Source organism: Tupaia chinensis, unplaced genomic scaffold (genome assembly GCF_000334495.1).
Source record: "Tupaia chinensis unplaced genomic scaffold, TupChi_1.0 Scaffold000316_1, whole genome shotgun sequence".
NCBI lineage: Eukaryota > Metazoa > Chordata > Mammalia > Scandentia > Tupaiidae > Tupaia > Tupaia belangeri.
In genome coordinates, this window is record NW_006159809.1 from 8692804 (window position 1) to 8712898 (window position 20095).

The 20095-nt window shown below is 43.7% G+C and overlaps 1 protein-coding gene across 1 annotated transcript in view; it reads left to right on the forward strand.

Annotated features, from left to right (window-relative positions):
• The window catches only part of LOC102496264 (AP2-associated protein kinase 1), a 179472-nt gene that overhangs the window by 144594 nt on the left and 14783 nt on the right, over window positions 1–20095 (forward strand). Inside the window, exons 13-17 of the mRNA XM_006151323.3 lie at window positions 41–105; window positions 4712–4944; window positions 6875–7032; window positions 9469–9573; window positions 17384–17479. Coding sequence (XP_006151385.1) covers window positions 41–105; window positions 4712–4944; window positions 6875–7032; window positions 9469–9573; window positions 17384–17479 — 657 coding nt within the window. The remainder of the gene's footprint in view (window positions 1–40; window positions 106–4711; window positions 4945–6874; window positions 7033–9468; window positions 9574–17383; window positions 17480–20095) is intronic.

Consider the following 20095-nt stretch of genomic DNA (forward strand, 5'->3'; position numbering starts at 1 on the left):
CAGCGGGCCCCCTGCCAGAAAAAGCCACGGGCGGCTGCAGCAGCACAGCAGCCCCAGGCACAGCCGGCAGCAGCCCCGCCGCCATCCCCTGCCCAGGAGCCCACGGTAAGAATCAGCCTGCACTTTGCACACAGAGCAGAAGACGAGCGTGCAGGCAGGGCTGGGGAAGGGCGGGGGAGAGGTGGTAGTGGCTGCAGATGGAGGCCTCTCTGGAGGGCTGAGTTGCTTCCCCAACCTAGTGATTAAAATATTTCATCTTTTCTGATCTATCCAAGAACAGTATGAGGTATTCTGTAGAAGGGAGAGGTTTTTAAAAGCTAATACAGGCTACCAATGAAGAACATTCTTATTTATCCTTCTTATTTATCTGAAATCAGGCTGGCAGAAAGGGCTGTCCATTGCTTCTATCAGTGTCAATATTGAACAGGCAAACACTGAGGTAGGCCTAGAGCTAGGCCCTGTCCCTTCTTCAAGGGGCATTTTGATCCATTGTGCCTTTTCCAGTCTCTAGAGGCTCATATGGGACCCCACATTTACCCTGAGAGGTGTGTTTGTTCTTGGATGATATTACTTGCCACATTATTTAAGTCTACCATCCCCCTGGGCCCCCCGAGCTTCTCAGGGGACATCCAGTCATGTGGGCCATCCTTTCAGTTCCATGACGAGGCATGTCTGGTTTTAGATATTGCTGAGTGTAGCCTTGGAACCTTTCAGATTTACCCCTCCAGTTTCTGCATATTCAGACACATTATGCTTTGGTCTTTATTCTGTACTCAGATCTTTCTGAGCCATGGCGATAGAGCATGGTACAGTGATAGAAGGAGGCATTTTATATACCCAGTCCATAGAGTGTCACAGCTACTCTCTTATTCCCAGGGAAGTCCAACTACTAGACGAGCGAAGGAAAAGTAAGAAACCACCTTTCTGAGGATTGATTTCTAATAGAATTTTGTCGCCCATCTTAAGCCAGAAACCTACATACCTTCAAAAGGAAGCACTGCCATAAATAGATTGTCTTCTTTAAGTCTCAGCTAAGTGTGTGTTCAGTGTCATTTACACTTTGTTTGTGAAGCAACATAGTCTTCCCACAGGTGTGGTAGACAGTTGTAGTGATTCTGTTTTTAGGGTTTTTTTTTTTTTATTATTAATTTTTTTTTAGGTTTTTGGCATAGGGCACATGTGCTCACCAGAGAGAGACAGAGACAGAGAGGGGGGAAGTAAGAAATCACCCCCCAGCAGGGATGGCCACATTGCAGTCCCTTTGTCTCTATTCTCTTCTGGGGATTTTGGGCACATGTGCAATCCTGGTGTGATTTTCAAACTGCCAGGTTTGGGACTCGAACCATGGTCAGCCATGTGGGAATCCAGTGCCTTAATCACTATGCCACCTGCTGACCCCATTGACTCTCTGGTTTTTGTTTGTTTGTTTGTTGTTTGTTTGTTTGTTTGTTTGAGAGAGAGAGAGATTTTTTTGCTATAGGGTGCATATGCTCACCAGAGAGATGGAAAGCGAAAAATCACCCCCCAGGGGAGGTGACCATGCTACAATCCCTTCTCCTTTTTCCTCTATTTTGAGCATACATACACTCACGCATCCAGCATGTTTCAAGTCACAGGGTCCAGAATTCGAACTCTGATTAACAACGTGGAAGTCTAGCACCTTAACCACTATACCACCTGCTGGCTCAAACTCTGTATTTTTAATGAGATAAAATTCCTCTTATTCATGAAAAAAAAAAAAGTTGTCAAAAAATTATTACATGATGTAGCTAGAAAGGATCTTAATTATCCAATCCAGTGCCCTCATTTTGTGAAATAGAAAATGAGGCCCAGACTTGAAGGTGGTTGCTCAAGACCTGCAGATTGACAATAGAAGAGCTAGAGCAAGAACAAAGATCCTGATCCATGTTTGAGAAAAATAAGTACAACTACTCCTCCAGAGCGATGGGATGATATACTGCTACTGACTGTCCTTATGAGGATCCCTTGATGTCCCCTCCTTTAAGAATGAATTGTGAACTTCCTCCATGTTTCCTGGATGTAAAAACATTTTGAGCACTTTGTTCTAGGATGGTTGGTTTAGGGGACCGAGAGGGAATGGGAGCAGACGGTGCTTCAGCCAGGAGCCAACGAGCTTCCAGGCTTCGACCCTTGCCTGTCTCTGCTGACTCTTGGCAGGGTTCGTCCCAAGAAGCCAGTGAGTGAATGTGAAGATTACCCTGCAGCCATCTTGAAGCAGTAACTGGCAAAGGGAAATGGCCCCATGTCCTAGATGTTTATTGCAGTCTTATTAATAATAGCCCAAAGAATGGAAGCAACCTCAATTGTTCAGGAACCTATCTGTGCCAGTCATTAAAAGTGATGGCTATATGGAACCAGCAGTTAGCGTAATGGCTATGTCGCTGGACTCCCACCTAGTCGACCGCGGTTCGTGTCCCGGACCCGGTGGCTTACAACTCACGCCGGGCACGTGTGCGTGCGTGCCCAAGATCCCGAGAGGAGAATGGAGGAGAAGGGATTGCGGCGTGACCATCCCCCTGCGGGGTGATTTCTCGCTTTCTGTCTCTGTCTCTGTCTGTCTGGCGAGTGCACGCGCCCTATAGCGAAAATCTCTCCCCAAAAAAAGTGATGGCTATAAAGTCTGTAAGATAGAATGGAAAAAAATGCTCATGAGGTAGTATTAAAAGAGTTGAGAAATTATGGAAAAAGTATGTACTTGAAAATAAATTAAAATGCAAGACACCGAAGGATAAGAATTATGTTAGAGTGATACAAGTCTCTTCTCTGTATTCTTACATTTCTTGTGATTATACACCTTTTCTAATGACTTATTTTGTGGTGTTAAAAAAAATATCTTCAGCAAAATAGACACCTGAGTCTTCCTTTTTTCTTTTCCTCTTGTGGTCTGTCCCTCCCTCCTCCCCATTTCTAACCTGTCTTTGGATGAGGAGGCATCATGGTGCAGAAAAGGTCCTAACTGGCTGTCCAGAGATAAGGAGTCTGCTCCCAGTTAGCCTCTTGACCTTACATGAATGCTTAACCTCGTGGTCTGTGGTCTCTCATCTTCTCTAAAGTGAAGGAGTCAGAGTCGGTGTTCTCTAAGGTCCTTTTGAAGTCTCACATTCTTTGATTCTAAGTGGAAGTAATACTGTTAGCCTGACAAAGTTGTTGTGAGGAGTAGCTGAACAGGTCGGAACCACATTGGGTGAGCAGATGGCTGCCACAGAGTAAGGTGTCCCTGACAGTTCTGCTCTTCACGGTTCTGCATGGGGGACAGAAGCATGAGGAAGGGATTATGTTCTCCTGGGAGTTTGGGCTCTTCAAAATAGAGTCCCAGAATACTAATTGTCTTATGAAACAAGTCAACCTAGTTCCGCCCTCCAGGCCCAGTGGTCCCTGTCTCTGCTGGCGTCCAGCCAGTTGTTACAGGTACAGCTCTACCCCGAAGGTCGTTGCAGAGCTGCAACTTCGGTCTTCACATACTCTGCTTCTCACCTTAGTTTGATTGACATGAGAACCTTAGATGGTATCATCTAGCCTGCTGGTAAAGTAGCTGGTATACTGACACGTGGGCATAGCCTGCCTGATACAATTTCCAAGTCTGGATGGCAGTATGAGGACAGTCAACATCCCAAGCTATGAGCTTCTGACCCACGTAGCTGGAGGCTCTGAGTTCCCTAAGCTCCTTCACAACCAGCCTTCCTGGACACGGACTGGGAACATAGCTACAGCTTGGAGGAGCAAGTCTAACCTTAGATGAGGGACTGGAGGGAAGAGGTAGCAAAATCCTGGGACATTGACTACTCTAAGGCATTTTATCTCTAGGTTGACAGAATTAAGGAGTGGGGTTAGGTGGCTTCCTTAGCATTCATTTGCTTATTTTCCTTGATGTGACTTATGTGTCAGGACCACTCACATCACAAGGATGGTTCCTCGTGTTTGTTGTTCTGTGGTACTACATTTGACCTGTGTTCTGGAAATGGCCTTCATCTCAAGAGTCCTTGAGTTACTGGCTCAGTCATCATAAAGAGGTTTTTTTCTTCCTTTCTGTTATACTGATTCTTCAATGCCGTTTCCAAACTAAATACTGGAACACGTTAATTCCACTAAACCATTCCTGTGTGTTTTCTTAGATTGCAACAGATAGGATCTTACAGACCCATCCCATCGATAAAGTAAAACAGAAAAGCAAGAATCTCAAAAGGAAAAAGATATATTATGCTATTATTAGAGCATAATAGAATTATATCTGATTCACCCCTGACTATAGTCTCGACCATGACAGAGAATCAGGGATCTCTTCATAGAATAATACATTTTAGCCAGAGGTGTGTCTTCATTGGCTTCTAACTATGTAATAGAAGGACCTACTTCCTGCCCTTTGGAAACATTCTGAATAAGTTCCTGTGTGACCCCAGAAGCAGAAAGTGGTTCTTTAAGATACATTCTAGCACTTTAGAAGCTATTCTAACAGTCTTGGGCTCTGGGCTGAATTACATATGGTTACCCGGCTTATGGCTGATGAAAGTACCAGGCGAATACTGCGTCCGTATTACTCTTGAAGGTACAACTCAGGTTGTTTTTTTCTTTCTGGATATTATTGACAAACTTAGCCATTTGAGTCTCATGTTAGTTCTTATGTGGCATTATTGTTGTTATGCTTACCTGTTTAATTTTTTTTTTTAATAAAACATTTTTCATCTCTTCCTAGCAGATTCAAGCCCCAGTAAGACAACAGCCAAAGGTCCAGACAACTCCACCTCCTGCCGTCCAAGGGCAGAAAGTTGGATCTCTCACTCCTCCATCATCCCCAAAAACCCAACGTGCTGGGCACAGACGGATTCTCAGTGATGTCACCCACAGTGCAGTCTTTGGGGTCCCTGCCAGCAAATCAACCCAGCTGCTCCAGGCAGCTGCAGCTGAGGCCAGTCTCAATAAGTCCAAGTATGTGGGGCTTCCCCTTTGTTTTTGTTTTTTTTTTTAAACCTTCATGAGCAAGGTCTACCCTAGGCCGTTATTGTGAGATTCTATACATAAGTACGTAGATGTGTATGTTGTATATCTAGTAGTGTGTAATGCGTCTGTGTGTTTAATAATAAACTGGGAATTTGCCTATAGTGCATGTACTGTACTAATCTTAAGGTTTTTATTTAGTCCTCTATTTTCATTCTGTCATCCACCCCATATTCCACAGATGTCTGTTGTTTTTTATTTGCTTATTTTTAATTGCCAGAAAATATATGTACTCACCAGAGAAACAGAGAGACTGAAGGAGAGAGGAAGAAAGAGAAAGCACACACACACACACACACACACGCACACACACACACACACCCCACACACACAGCATGGGATGTGGCCATGCCGCAAACCCTTCTCCTTCATCTCTCCATCCTGAAGGAATTTTGGGCACACATGCACATGTGCCTGTTATGTTTTCCAAGCCACCAGGGCCAAGATTTGAACCATGATTGGCCATGTGGGATCCAGCTTTCATGAAGATTCCACTAAGCCATGGAATCAGCCCTACGAAGTTTTGGTTTTTTTTAACTGTTACTGTTACTATATCTGTCCATGCTGAAAATGTTCCACCCCTATAGGGATACCTGAACCTGCTGGTTACATAGCGAGGCCTGTCGTAGTGCACAGGTGGGCTTGCCTCCCTCCATCTCAGGAGCCCCTCATTCATGCCTTTTCCTAGGACTGCTACTCTCCTGCTTACCCACCTAGAAAACACTCATTGCTCTAAGATCCATGTCAGAGCTTACTTTCCTTTGACCTTTCCTCTGGTGTGATGTATCTTTTTTTCAGGACCTTTTTTTTGGGCATGTATCACATGATATTACATTATCATTCATTATTTACATGTCTGGCAGACTTCGCCTGTGAGTACTCCCAGACAAGGGCCATGTCTTCATCAGCCTTTGTAACCCAATGACTGGCTCTCTGTCTGACATAAAGTAGGCCTTGATGAGTATTTGTTGAATCAATGCAATTTCAGACCTCCAGCTTCCTTAGAACCATACACTCTTTTTTTTTTTTTTTTTGAGAGGTTTTCGCTATAGGACGCGTACGCTTGCCAGACAGACAGAGAGAGACAGAGAGACAGAAAGTGAGAAATCACCCCCCAGGGGGGATGGTCACGCCGCAATCCCTTCTCCTCCATTCTCCTCTCGGGATCTTGGGCACACACACACACACACATGCGCCCGGCGTGAGTTTTTAAGCCACCGGGTCCGAGACACGAACCACAGTCGACTACGTGGGAGTCCAGCGACATAGCCATTATGCTAACTGCTGGTCCCAGAACTGTACACTCTTAAGGGAAAAATCTTTAAGTCAAGAGAGACTTCAGAAGGAAATTTGGTAATACTAAGTAGAAGCACAAAATAGTGGTAAATGTCTTTATTTCCCTCTAACTATGATAGTGGCTCTGAATGGTGGTCCTTAATTCTACACATGTCAGATCCTGAGGGTTTGGAAGCAGCCCCAGGAGTCCTCAGTCCAGTCTCCTGCAGTGTTATTGTAGATGTTATGGTGGTCAACACAGGACACACAAGCCTAAGAACAGGCCACCTTGGGATCCTTAACTGGAAAGCCTTATGGACAAGACTGAAAAACTGAGCAAGATATTAAAGAAGTTGTGGGAGGTAGTGACTCATGAAGGAAAGGAGACATTCATTTCACGTGGAAGGGGAGTTGGCAGAAAGTGAACAATTATTGTGAAAAGCCCTTATAGGAACACACCATAGAAAATGATGGCTTGATTCAGAAGAGAATTTGATCCTGAAGCAGAGAGAAAAAAGATTGACCCTTTCTATTTTGTTCAATTTTTATATGTTTCTTTGTTTCGTGGGGGTGGGAACCTACCCAGGTCTGCAACCACCACTCCATCAGGCTCTCCTCGGACCTCCCAACAAAATGTTTATAATCCTTCAGAAGGCTCTACGTGGAATCCTTTCGATGATGACAACTTCTCCAAACTCACAGCTGAAGAACTGCTAAATAAGGATTTTGCCAAGCTGGGGGAAGGTGAGTAGGTTATGTCTTTTATGTGGTTCTGTTTTGTTTTTTTAAATTATTTTGTTAGTTCATTCCATGGCATAGACAGAGACCGAGAGACAGCATCCCCAAGAGGGTCTTGATACTACAATTCATCTCCAGATTCAGTCAGCCTCAGATCATAGGTAAACACATACCCCTAATGTACTCAGGAAGACCTCTGGAGGTGAACTGGCAACCTTCCCACATGGAAGCAATGCTCTGAGCATTGCTTTTTACCATGGCACCACCATCTAGCCCCTTTTGTAAGTCTCAGTTGTAAATTATTCATGCTGAGAAATACTTCAGCATTAGAGTGAAACTTAATTGTAGAAGGGTATGCATAGGGAACTATAGGCTCAGACCTCTACCTCAAAGGCGTAGTGCCAAAGTATGCATACAAATTGATTTTTATTTTTACCAGAACCCTGAAGGCTTTTCATCTTCAGGAACCCCTGACCTGTTCTGGGTATGAGCAAAAAGAATGTGAACCTTAGAGAAGAAGCTTTTAGGAAAGATTCAGCACATTATCATGTTGAGCATGGTTACTCCTAGGATGGGTCCCTCATCATTAGTGGGCTTACTGTCCCTGGACACAGGGACTGCTTGTCCATGAGCAGGTGCTCTCATGGGGACACTGAGTCTTTCACTGTGCTCAGAGTTCTGTTTTACTGTTGACCAACCATAGAAAGGAGAGCAAATAATAGAAGAAGCATTTCTGCCCAAAATATAGTGTACTTTGGAAGGCAGGACAGACACACACACACACTTTGGAAAACAAATACTCCATAGGGAAATTCTATAATTCACAGTTTTAAATATGTCATTCTTGTCCACCAGCAATATAGAATGGAGTATGTGATAGAAGAACAATCAGAATTAAGTGATTGATATGACTTTTGGCCAAGAAAGAGAGGGAGAGAGACAAAATAGATATTCTAGATAGCATCTTGCTGTATTGTGATCCTCCTGCCCAGACTCCCGGTTAGCTAAGATTATAGGCACACAGCAGTGCCCATGTGTTCAGACTGGCCGAGGAACCGTACTCAAGGCCTGCCTTATACCTTTCACCTTCTGAGTGGTGGTGCTACCCATGTGCCACCATAGGCAGGCCAGGATTTAACTTTGAAAACTCAGGGATTTGTTTTGTTTTTTAAGAGAGATTTTTGGTATAGGGTGTGTATACTCATCAGAGAGACAGAAAGCGAGAAATCACCCCTTAGGGAGGATGGCCATGCTGCAGTCCCTTCTCCTTCACTCTCCTTTTGGGATTTGGGGCATACACACACACACATGCCCGGCCTGAGTTTCAAGCTGCTGGATCTGAGACTTGAACCACAGTCGGCCATGTGGGAGTCCAGTGCCATAACCATCACGTCAGCTTCTGGTCCTGAAAACTTGGTTTCATTGGTATCCGTGCCAGTTACTGTTGTGAACTGTAAATGGAAATACCTTCATGACCTATTGAATATTAGTATTTTTGTGCCTAATTAACTAACCCCTAAGCTTTTCATTCTATTTTTAATCATTTCCTGGCTCTCTTCTAACTGCTCAGCTGTCAGCGTTCACATTAAGCTGCTATCATTATGCCTGTCCCTCATAGCTTCTCTCTACTGCCATCTCTAGCACTTCCTTTTCTCATTTGCTTTCCTAAACTGTTTCCAACATGGAAAACAGATCATCAGGCTCATTAGAATTATATAATAGTAAATAGACTTCAACTGAAAGCTGGACGCATTCTGCTCTAAATAATGTCCCTTTATTTTAGGGCTTTAGCTCTGTGCACTTTCTTTTCTGGTACTTTTATATGTATTTATTTAAACTTTTTTTTTTATTGTGGGGAAATAATCAACATCTAGTTTTTTATTAGGCTTTTGTTTTTGTTTTGGTTTTTGGTTTTTTTTTTTTAGTTTAGTTTTTTTTTTTTTTATTGAGTGCATGCACTTGTCAGAGGGGATGGCTGTGCCATAATTCCTTCTCTCCCATTCTCTTCTTGGGACTTTTAGGCATTGCCTACACACATGCCCCACGTGATTTTTCAAGCTGCCAAGTGTGGGACTTGAACTGTGCAGTCAGCTGTGTGATCCAGCACCTTAACCTCCACGCCACCTGCTAGCCCCCATCTGAACCATTTTTAAGTGTACAGTTCATTATTGTTAGGTACATTCACTGTTGTGCAACTGATCTTCAGAATTTTTCATCTTGCAAAGCTGGTTTCTCTTGATTAACAGCTTCTTTCCATTTCTCAGCTGTTCTTGCAGTGATTGCAATGCCTAGACGAGGACCTATGAATAGCCGAGGTGTCGCCCTAATACAGTGAAAGGCGTTGAGTGTATAAGTCAGTTTACAGGGTGTCATTCGCCTCCACCAAGTGTGTGCATCATAGGATTCTGCTAGGATGAACTGAGTGGTGTTTTGTCCCTCCAGGCAAACAACCTGAGAAGCTCGGAGGCTCAGCCGAGAGTTTAATCCCAGGCTTTCAGTCAACTCAAAGTGATGCTTTTGCCACTTCCTCATTTTCTTCTGGAACCGGTTAGTATTGCCAACACCTGTAACGCAGGCTTGCCGTTGTTACTCTCACACTGTCTGCACCCCACTCCGTGCTGTTTTCACACTCTAACATGCCGGTGAATGCCAAACCCTGGTGGTAACTTGGGTTTCCCTTCATTCAAAAGCTCTTCTTTCAAAAAGAATAACTTTGAATTAAGGTGGCGGGATGACCTACAGTATGTGCAGGACTTGTCCTCTCTAGTCCATAGACATGTTCTAATGCAAGTATTTTTCTTACCTTTTTTTTTTTTTATTGCCAAGGGCATATGTGCTCACTTAGGAGAGAGAGAGAAAGCAACCCCCATGGGGCATGGGCACGCCGTAGTCCTTTTTCCTCCATTTCTCCATTCATCGGGATTTAGAGGCGTGCATGCACACATGCCTGGTGTGTTTTCTAGACTGCTGGGGCCATGATTTGAACTGTGGTCAGCCATGTAGGATCTGGTCTGCTACACATAGTACTTAACCACTGTGCTGCAGGGCTGCCCCTTAAACCAATTATTTCTAAATTTGAGAAACATTACTCTGTTAATCTCTTAGAGTTACTTAACTTCTTTTCAATGACTTGAAGAATTCTAAGAAGTAAACATTCTGTCTTATATCTGAGACTACGAAGCTGTGTTTTTGTGTCAGCATCCTTTCAGGGACATGGAGGTTTTTTGTTTTGTTTTGTTTTTTAATTTGCCCTAGGGCGCAGGCGCTAACTGGGGAGAGACAAAGGAATAAGAGGAAAAGAAAAAGTGAGTAAGCATCCTGTAGAGGGATGGCATGCTGGAATCCTTTCTCTTCCAAACTTCTCTTAGAATTTTGAGCACATGTGCCCAGTGTGTTTTTCAAGTCTCCAGGTCGTGGACTTGAACTGCACAGTCAACCATGTGGGATCCAGATGCCTTAATCACCATACCACCTGCTGGCCCATAACGAGGAGTTTTTGTAAGTGAGGCTTTTAAATTTTTTTAAAAAAATTATAAGAGCAGCAAAAGACAAATATCCTTTATTAATAAGATATATATCATATAAAGATAGATTTCCACATTGTTGGAAAATTCATGACATATTTTTTTCTATGCAAAAATACATCATGACTTTTCTGACAACCGAATATATTGAAAAAAATTAAAATCCTTCATATCCCACTAAGAAATAGCACAGGGATACCATCTTGATATCTATTAATGGCATTTAACCTTTCTAGTCACAGATAATCTTTTGAATATAATGATGTTATAGGTTTCCCTCATTAAAATATTTGTGACCACAATTTTGTACAATTTTAGGCCTCAGCTTAAGACTCTGTTATACATCTTTACAGCCATACTTTTAAACTTAATTTTCTTCCTTAATAAATCTGGAACATTTTCCCCACATCAATAAAGAAGCTCCTGAAATACAATTTTTAAAATATGTACACTAAATTCCTTTAAGTGGATAATCCTAATGTATTTTACCAAGTACCTCTTTTTTAATTTTTTTTGTTTTTTGGAGAGGTTTTCGCTATAGGGCACGTGCGCTCGCCAGAAAGACAGAGAGACAGAGAGACAGAAAGCAAGAAATCACCTCCCAGGGGCGATGGCCACGCTGCAATCCCTTCTTCTCTATTCTCCTCTCAGGATCTTGGGCACGCATGCACACGCGCCCGGCGTGAGTTTAAGCCGCCAGGTCCAGGACTCAAATCACGGTCGACTACATGGGAGTCCAGCGACATAGCCATTATGCTAACTGCTGATCCCTTCTGCCTATTTTCTTATAGACGTATTAATTTTTCTAACCTCTTATATTTATTTCTGATTAGAACTTTGGCTGTTATTTCATAATATTTGATGTGTCATGGTCTTATACTCATTGTTTTTGGATTTAAAAGAAATTTTTTTTATCTATTTCTTTATTTTTAGGTTTTTGCCATATGGTGCCTATGCTTGTTGGAGAGACAGAAACAGAGAGAGGGAAAGTGAGAAATCACCACTCGGGGGGAGGGGGGGGTGGCAATACCACAGTCCCTTCTCTTCCATTCTCCTCTCAGGATTTTGGGCACACACACACACACACACACACACACACACACACACCCCTGGTGTGATTTTCAAGCTACTGGGGTCCAGGACTTGAATCACGGTAGGCCGTGGGAGAGTTCAGCACTCCATTTGTACACCACTTCACCTGCTGGCCTCTGTTTCAGGATGTTTTTGTTTTGGGGGATTTTTTTTTTTTTTAAGATTTTTGCTATACGGTGTTTTTAAACTGAAGTTTCAGTTTCTTCTTTAACCAAAAGTTACATAGGTATGTTTTAATTACATCGTGACCACTAAGCCTGTGCTGTCTATGCTATAGGTTATTACTGAAGGGCTTTCTATGGTCTAGTTACTTGCTTTGTAATGTTCAATGGTAATTATTAGTTTTCCTTGTGAGTAAATATTAAGGTATAACATGATTTTTAATGGAAGAATGGTAACATTTATTAAATCATCCCTTTTTATGAATATTTAGGTTGCTAAATTTTGGTTTATATCCTTCACAATTTCTTTAAGATAACATCTAGGAATTAATATGCTAGATCAAAAGGTATATATATTTTACACCTTTTCACACATAGTTTCAAAATGCCCTCCAAGAAGACTATACAAATTTGTTTCCGTCAACAATGAACGAGAATTACTTTCCCTGACATTTCCCCACCAATGCAGCCTAGAAGCTATCAACAGAGGACATTGTTTACTGCTGTTTTCATTTCTTTGGGGATTTGAATTGTTTGTGTACTTTGTCTGCTTTGATGTCATGTGTTTATTATTTTTTCCTTATTGATTTGTATGAGCTCTTCATATATCATGTATTGCAAATGTTTTCCCCAGTTTGCCATTTGTATTCCAGGAGTACAGTCCTGTCGACCCTCTAAACACCCTTTGAATTTGGGATGTTATCCCCTACCCCACTGCGTACAGTTGAGGCAGCTGTGGCACCTCTTTTCCTGGGTCATTTGCTAACAAGTGGCAGAGCTGAGATGTCGATCCTCTGACTTAATGAGTCTCCTCTTGGGCTTTCCACCTCGTAATGAGGCTAATTTAGTGATTATCTTTTCCTAGAAAGTCATTTTAGTAATCTAAGCTAGAGGTTTGTTTTATTATCTTTACAATCTTCTGTCTTTTTCTTTTTTTTTTTTTTTTTAATAATAGAGAGTGCATGCTCATGCATGAGCGAAAAGCAAGACTCTCATTCTGGTCTTATCATACCATGATCCCCTTTCCCCAGCTCCCTACCTCCTCCGGATCCTGGGGCCCCCACAAGTGCACACCCCTGGCAAGTTTTCAGGCCGATCCGGGGATCCGAACAGGTGATTGGCCTCTGTGTTACCACTGTACCAGTGACTGGGCTGCTTCTGTCTTATTCCTTAACTTTTGCGTTTGTCTTTTTGATTTGTATTGCCCTATTTCCTTAGGTTTGTTTGGCAACATCAAGAGGAACACATAGTAAAATTATTTCTAATTCTTTTTATGAAAAACTAACTTTAGGGGCTGGCCTGTTAGTACAGTGGTTAAGCTCTGTGCGTTAGGAGCTGTAGTCCACATGACTGACCACAGTAAGGGTCCTGGCCCTGGTGGCTTGAAAAACATGCCAGGCATGTTTGTGTGACCCAGATCCTGACAGGATGGACAAACAAAGGAAAAGGGATTGTGGTGTGGCCACACCCAATTGGGGAATGCTTTTTCAGTGTCTCTCTCCCCTTCTCCATATCCCTCTTTTTTCTCTTTCTGGAAAGCGCATGCACCCTCTAGCAATAAAATATGTAGATATATACATACATATTTCTTAAACATTTAAGGCTATGAGTTTTTGTCTCAATATAAGTTATTTTCTTTTTTCAGGTTTTCGCCATAGGGCATGTATGCTCACTGGAGAGACAGACAATGAGAAAGAAAGTGAGAACTCACCCCCCCTCGCCCCCCCGGGGGAGTGGCTATGCTGCAGTCCCTTCTCCATTCTCCTCCTGGGATTTTGCACATGCTCACTCACACCACCTGGTATAAATTTCAAGCCCCTGGGTCTGAGACTTGAACTGCAGTCAGCTATGTAGGAGTCCAGTGCCTTGGCCACCATGCTACCTGATGGCTCCCTAGCAGTTATTTTCAAACAGGTGCAGTAGTAGGGAAGAGGCTAATTATAATATCCAGTAAGGTTTTTTCACAGGCACATATTCTTCCATCTTTCCTCCTCCTCTACCTCAGCCTTTGAGAATTGCATTTTCTATTGAGAGTGCTTTCTAATATATGTGATTCTCTCATAAGGGAAAAACTGGAGTTTTATGGAGCTTGAACCATATCTAATATGTCTCATTGGTATTTGGAGTTATTTGGGTATTATGGGCCCCCACATCCCTTTCCCTTCTGCCACGTCTGGACATCAGCACCCTGGTCTGGCCCTGTTGCTGCTGCCTCCTGCTTACCTGGCTGAGCTGGAGGTGGGGGCTCCTGCACACCTGAGGTAGGGTGCACCCCACATGTGCCACCTCCTGCTACACGTCAGGTCTGGGGTGCTCATTCTCACATATTAGGGGCCTCTGGGATGGAGGCTGGTGTTGCCTGTCTTTGAAGCCAGGGTGTGAGAGATGGAACCAGGTTCTGGGGGACTGGGAGGCCTGCTGGTCCACCCAGCAATCCCACCTTTGTCTTCCATATTGTTGTGCATCTCCAACTGCATGTTGTTGGCCCTGGGAGCTGGCACCGGGGCAGCATAGGTGGCTACCATGATAGTGGCAGGGTCTATCCAAGAGACACTGGGCAGGGGACACTGGAGCTGGGCCACCAGGAGGAGGGAAGCTGGGGAAGAAGTGGCTAAGTCAGCCAGCAGCTAGGGGAGACCTGAAATAGGGGCTGGGAGGGGTGGGGTGAGAAACTCACCCATCTCTTTCTAACTACCCACAGACCCCAGATTTTATGATTTTCCTCATACTACAGGCAGAGGTGGAGGGAAATACCAAGAGACAGAGGCAGGCAGCGTCAGAGACAAAATGAGGGAGAGATTAGAGCCAAGTACCCAGACAGCGGCCATCAGTAATGCCCATACATGCCCAGCATGTGGACTGCGCAAGCCCATTTCACAGATGGAAGGCTGAGGCTCAGAGTTGAAGGGGAATGCCCCACATCTGGTGGCCCAGGCCAAGAGTATTAGTGGAAGGGATGCTAGGCCTCGTCTCTTCCAGATTCAACCCGCTCCCACTCAGGTTGAGAAGGAGAGATTCCGCAGGTATTGAGCAAGAGGGAAGAGCAATGTCCAGAGACAGACAAGCAGAAATCTGAAAGGAGATGGGGGGATGTGATTGGGGCGAGGTGGAGGGAGAAGAGAGCAGAGTGCTGGATCTCAGCAGAGCGCTGCAGTTGGGGGTCCTACCTGCAGGACAGCTATGGCAGTAATGAAGATAGAGGTATAGGTGAGTGGGCACTGAGTCTTGTTTTTTACTTTTTTTTTGGAGGTTTTTTACCATAGGGCGTGTGCATTTGCTGGAGAAAAAGACAGAGACAGTGAGAGGGAAAGTAAGAAATCACCCCCCAGGGGGGAATGGCCATGTCAAAATCCTGTTGCCATTCTTCTCCTGGGATCCTGGGCCTGCCTGATACACACCTGACATAATTTTCAAGCCACCGGGTCTGAGGCTCGAACCGTGGTCAAACATGTGGGAGTCGAGCAACCTAACCACTATACCATCTGCTGGCCCTTGGGCACTGAATTTTAAAGCAAAAAAATAGAACCACACACACACACACACACACACACACACACACACACACGCACATGCACATGCACACCAAATGGGCGCATGTGAAACCTGGTGGAAACCGAGTGGACTGTGTAATGGCATTGTGCCTGTGTCAGCGATGATCCACCATAGTTTATGTATCACCATTGGGGGACCAATTGCACACTTCATTAAGCTCTGTGCACACAAACTTCCTGTGAGCCTATAATTATTTTAAGATAAAACTTTTTTTAAAGCCCACATTAAAGAAAAGCAGAATAGGAACCAGCACAGATGACGTAATGGTTACATCGCTGGACTCCCGCGCAGTCAACCACGGTTCCAGTCCTGGACCAAGTGGCTTAGAACTCACTCTGGGCACATGTGTGTGCATGCCCAAAATCCTGAGAGGAGAATGGAGGAGAAGGGATTGCAGTTTGGGCATTCCCCCCTAGGGGTGATTTCTCGCTTTCTGTCTCTCTGTCTCTCTCTGTCTCTCTGTCAAGTGCACACTCCCTTAGCAAAAATCTCACCCCCCAACTTTTTTTTTTTTAAAAAAGAAGAAAAGCAAAGCAAAATAAGATATTAATTAATGAAGGAAAAAACCCTAAATACTGACAAAGGAACCAAGAGCCCTGGGTTCATTCATATCCTCACTCTGTTGGTGTCCATCTGACTAGTCTCTTAACTTTTGACCTTCCTTTTCTTTTCTGAAAAAATAAAAAAGAAAACTGCAATAAAGAATTCTATAATGTCTTGAAGCTCTGATGTTCCATAGGGTGTATAGATTTCCACAGTCTATAACTTGCCAAATACAGAATGAATGTCAGTTGTACGTTAGCTATAGACTAGAAGTTAGGGCTTGTCTACCCTTGAAGTAAGCAAGAAGTCTCTTTCTGCCGCTTTGTGTCTGCTTGTCACTATGTTAGACAGTATGGTGATATTATAGGACTTACTTCTAAAAGACTCCAAGAGGGTAATAGGTACATTGGAAATACAGACCAAGCATTCTTAATCCAAAAATCTAAAATCTGAAATGCTGCAAAATTCAAAAGTTTTTGACTGCTGATTAACTGGAAAATTTCACCTCTGACCTTATGTGATGGGTTGAAGTCGAAATGTAGGCACACAAGACACCATTTATTTAGCTTCTCCAAGGAAATAAAAGACCCTCCCAGCACCCATTTGCTGCAATGGATCTTTTTCATGCATGCCCAGATTCTTCCATGCAATCATGTCTACAAAAAATTTCATGAGAGACCAACAGATGGTGTAGTGGTTACATTGCTGGACTCTCACATAGTCAACCACAGTTCAAGTCCTGGACCTGGTGACTTGAGAACTCACATTGGGCATGTGTGTGTACATGTCCAAGATCCTGAGAGAAGAATGGAGGAGAAGGGATTGCGCCGTGGCAGTCACCTCTCAGGGGTGATTTCTCACTTCCTGTCTTTCTGTCTGTCTTGGTCTGTCTGGTGCGTGCACATGCCCCATAGCAAAAATCTTTCTCAAAAAAAATTATGTTTGGGCTATGTGTATAAAGTGTATATGAAACAAATGAATTTCATGTTTAGAATTAGGTCCCATCCCCAGGATATCTCATTGTATATGTGTAGGTATTCCAGAATCCAAAAAAGTGCATCTGAAACATTTTCTGACCCAAGCATTTCAAATAAGGGATACTCAACCTGTAACTATATGCACATGCTCTTATTTATGCTCCCAAATGTGTATGGACAATAATTCCTGTAGGAATTCTGAAACAGGTCACCTTAGACTGTAGTATCCAAGGGAGAAGTGGAATTTCAGATGCATGCATGCCCAGGTTTGATCATTAATTGCATCTCATAGTATGTCACAAGGACCAGGTTGTATGTCCTGTAGATTCTTTGCTGTTATGCTGGTTGTATCCACTCATCCGCTGTATTCTGCCTCTGAGTTTAGGCTTACCTCTGTAATTTGAGTTGTCGGGTTAATAGGGGTTAAATTCATCTAGATTTATTTGATGTTTTCTGCTTTTCTCTCTTTCTCTCTTTTTTCTTACCTCTCCTTCCCCTCCAACTCCAGCTGAAAAGAGGAAGGGTGGGCAGACTGTGGATTCTAGCCTCCCACTCCTAAGCGTGTCTGATCCTTTCATTCCTCTTCAAGTACCTGATGCACCAGGTAGGTAAACAGAACGGATCTGAGGTTAAGAGCTTGATTCATATGTCCCAGGGCCTCTGGAGAGTTCTGTTTTAAACACTCCATGTGAAGAGTCTGAATTCCGTGCCCTAATAATAGGTGCTGTTGTATATTGTTGCTGCATCTTGGTAAGAGAGTTGAACTTGTCTTGAAACATAGTCCTTTAAAAAGATGGTAAGATCAGTTCAGGTGATGTCACTTATACTTGGTATCATAGCAGTGTTCTTTTTTTTTAACCTTGATTGCATTAATGATAATGTGATGGACCTGTGTATTGGAAAGAACATTAGTTCAATATGATTATAACATGTTGGGGGGCCCTCTAAGTATACAATAAAGATAACAAAATATGAATCATATTTGCAGTGTGAAGATGGCATTGTAGGAGACTTCCTATCTAGTTCTGTTTTTCTCTAGTGTGATGTTACTCTATAATATAAAAGTACATAGTGGAGGCTGACAGGGAACTCAAGGAAGGAGACCTAGGTTCCCCTCCTGCCATTACCTGAGAACTTCTGGACATGGTTCTTTGTCAGTGAAGTTGGACTCCAGGAATCTTGAGTTCCTTTCTGTTGGCCATATCCTGATTTTTTTGAGTAAGCAGTCTAAAAAATAAATGGTGTATTCTGATTGAAACAGTTTTAGAAGCAATAACTGGATGGTTTCCAGTTGGAGTCATGAATGCCAAGTGTTTCCCTCCCTGCTCCATTCTCTATGCTTCTGTTGTCTTTTAGTCTCTTAGAAAAAGCAAATAGATCTGATATCTCAGGAGCAGCTGGTGGTCATTTTGCTTCTGACCCTTTTTCCTTTTTTCCCATTCTTGGCTCTGCTGATTCTTAAACCTTTGAATTGATTGGATCAACTTGATTTTTTAAAAAATCTTTTTTTGGTCCCAAGATGTTTAAGGTACTTGATTGGTTGCCTCAATATTGGAAGTGATTGCGTTGTTTATATCCTGTGTTTACTAAGACAGACTGCAGCTAGGGTATCAAGACAGATTTTGTTTCTAAGGCAATTTCTTCACTCTTCTCATGGTAAGCAAACACTTGCCTTGATCAGGTAGGATTGTGTTACCAGTAAAGCTTGCCAGACCTTGAATGAAGCTCAAATATATCTTCAACCACCACAGAATGATTGCAGAGGGGTTAAAGAAAAGGGAAGGGAGGAATCGAATAGGAGCTCTTTTCTCTTGTGCCTGCCAGTCCCTGGACTCCCTGTCAGTTGTGAGCAAATGCTTGGAAAGGTGTGGGCTGTAAACTCAAGCTGGATTTACTGGCCTCTTCCTTCCTGTTACGGCAGTCCTGGGATCACAGGGGAAAGGTGTTACAGAGACATTTTCCCTTGACACCCCATCAGGTTTTTGCTCTGGTGGTGCCTAGAGTGCCCTGGGCTGCAGAGGCTGAAAGGATGGCCTTTTAGCACAGGGCAGAGGATGAAGGCCCTCAGGCATTTAACTATCCTCTCTCTGGATCAGGGTTGAGGAGCCAGGCACAGACACCAGATGGCTCAGGAATTCGGCTCCAGATTGTGGAGATGAGTTTGGGGGCACCAGGGCCAGCTGGCTACCATCCTGCCTCCTCCATACTTCTCTCATTCTGGTAGATTCCTGCTAATGTTACTGGTATACATTTTAATACTAAAGAAGCCATGAGTGCTCTTGGGTTTTAAAAATGGAAAATCTATTAGAATGAAACATTTTAATAGAAAATTCCAGGAGTGGCTTATTTGCTTTGTGATCTGTCAGACCGTACTCATCTGTTGAAAAGCGTAAATCAGACACATAACTCCTTTTGTTCAATGAGTCCCCATACCACTTAGCATAACATCCAGACCTCTTACTTGACCTACGAGGCCCTACCTGACGTGGTCCTTGGCTACCTGCTAGCCTTAGCTCCTCGCACTGTCTGTCTCCCCAGGTGAAGCTTGTTTCCACCTCAGGGCCTTTGCACCTGCTGGCCCTCTGTCCAGAAAGCCTTTCTTTAAGCTCTTTCTTTGTGTCATTTGACCTTTGGGCCTTAGCTTAAATGCTGTCTTCTCAGAGTGGCCCACGCATGGTCCCCTAGGCACTTTCAACCACCCCCGCTGGCATTTTTCTTCATAGCACTTGTCAGGACATTGGCTTTCCTCACCAGAATATCTGTGTTCCAGGGAGGGCCCTGGTCTGTCTGACCACCAAATCACCATTGACGCAGGCGATGCTTGGTGGCTATTCGCAGACGGGATGGATGGAGGAAATAAAACTCGAGGCTGGAATGGAGGCCTTTTGGTGACCCCATTACCCTCTGTTTCTGTCTCCAGCTCCCAGACACCAGACTGTAGTCTCCATAGTCTCCCTCTGTGCCTCCGCCAACCCCCAGCCCGACCTCCCATCCACTTTTTGAAGGTGAATAACGGAAGGCGCAGCCCACGCTGTCAGGAAGCCACAAACCCTGAGTGGGTTAAAGTAGTGGAAAGAGGGAGCAGATCCTTTGGCTTCATCCTTTCATGGTTCCCTCCAGAACTGGGCCAAGCATATTACATTACGCTGTGTCTTTGATTGTGGTATTCATGTCCATATACAGGCTCTGGCACAACCCGCCGGGTAGCTCCTGCATCAAG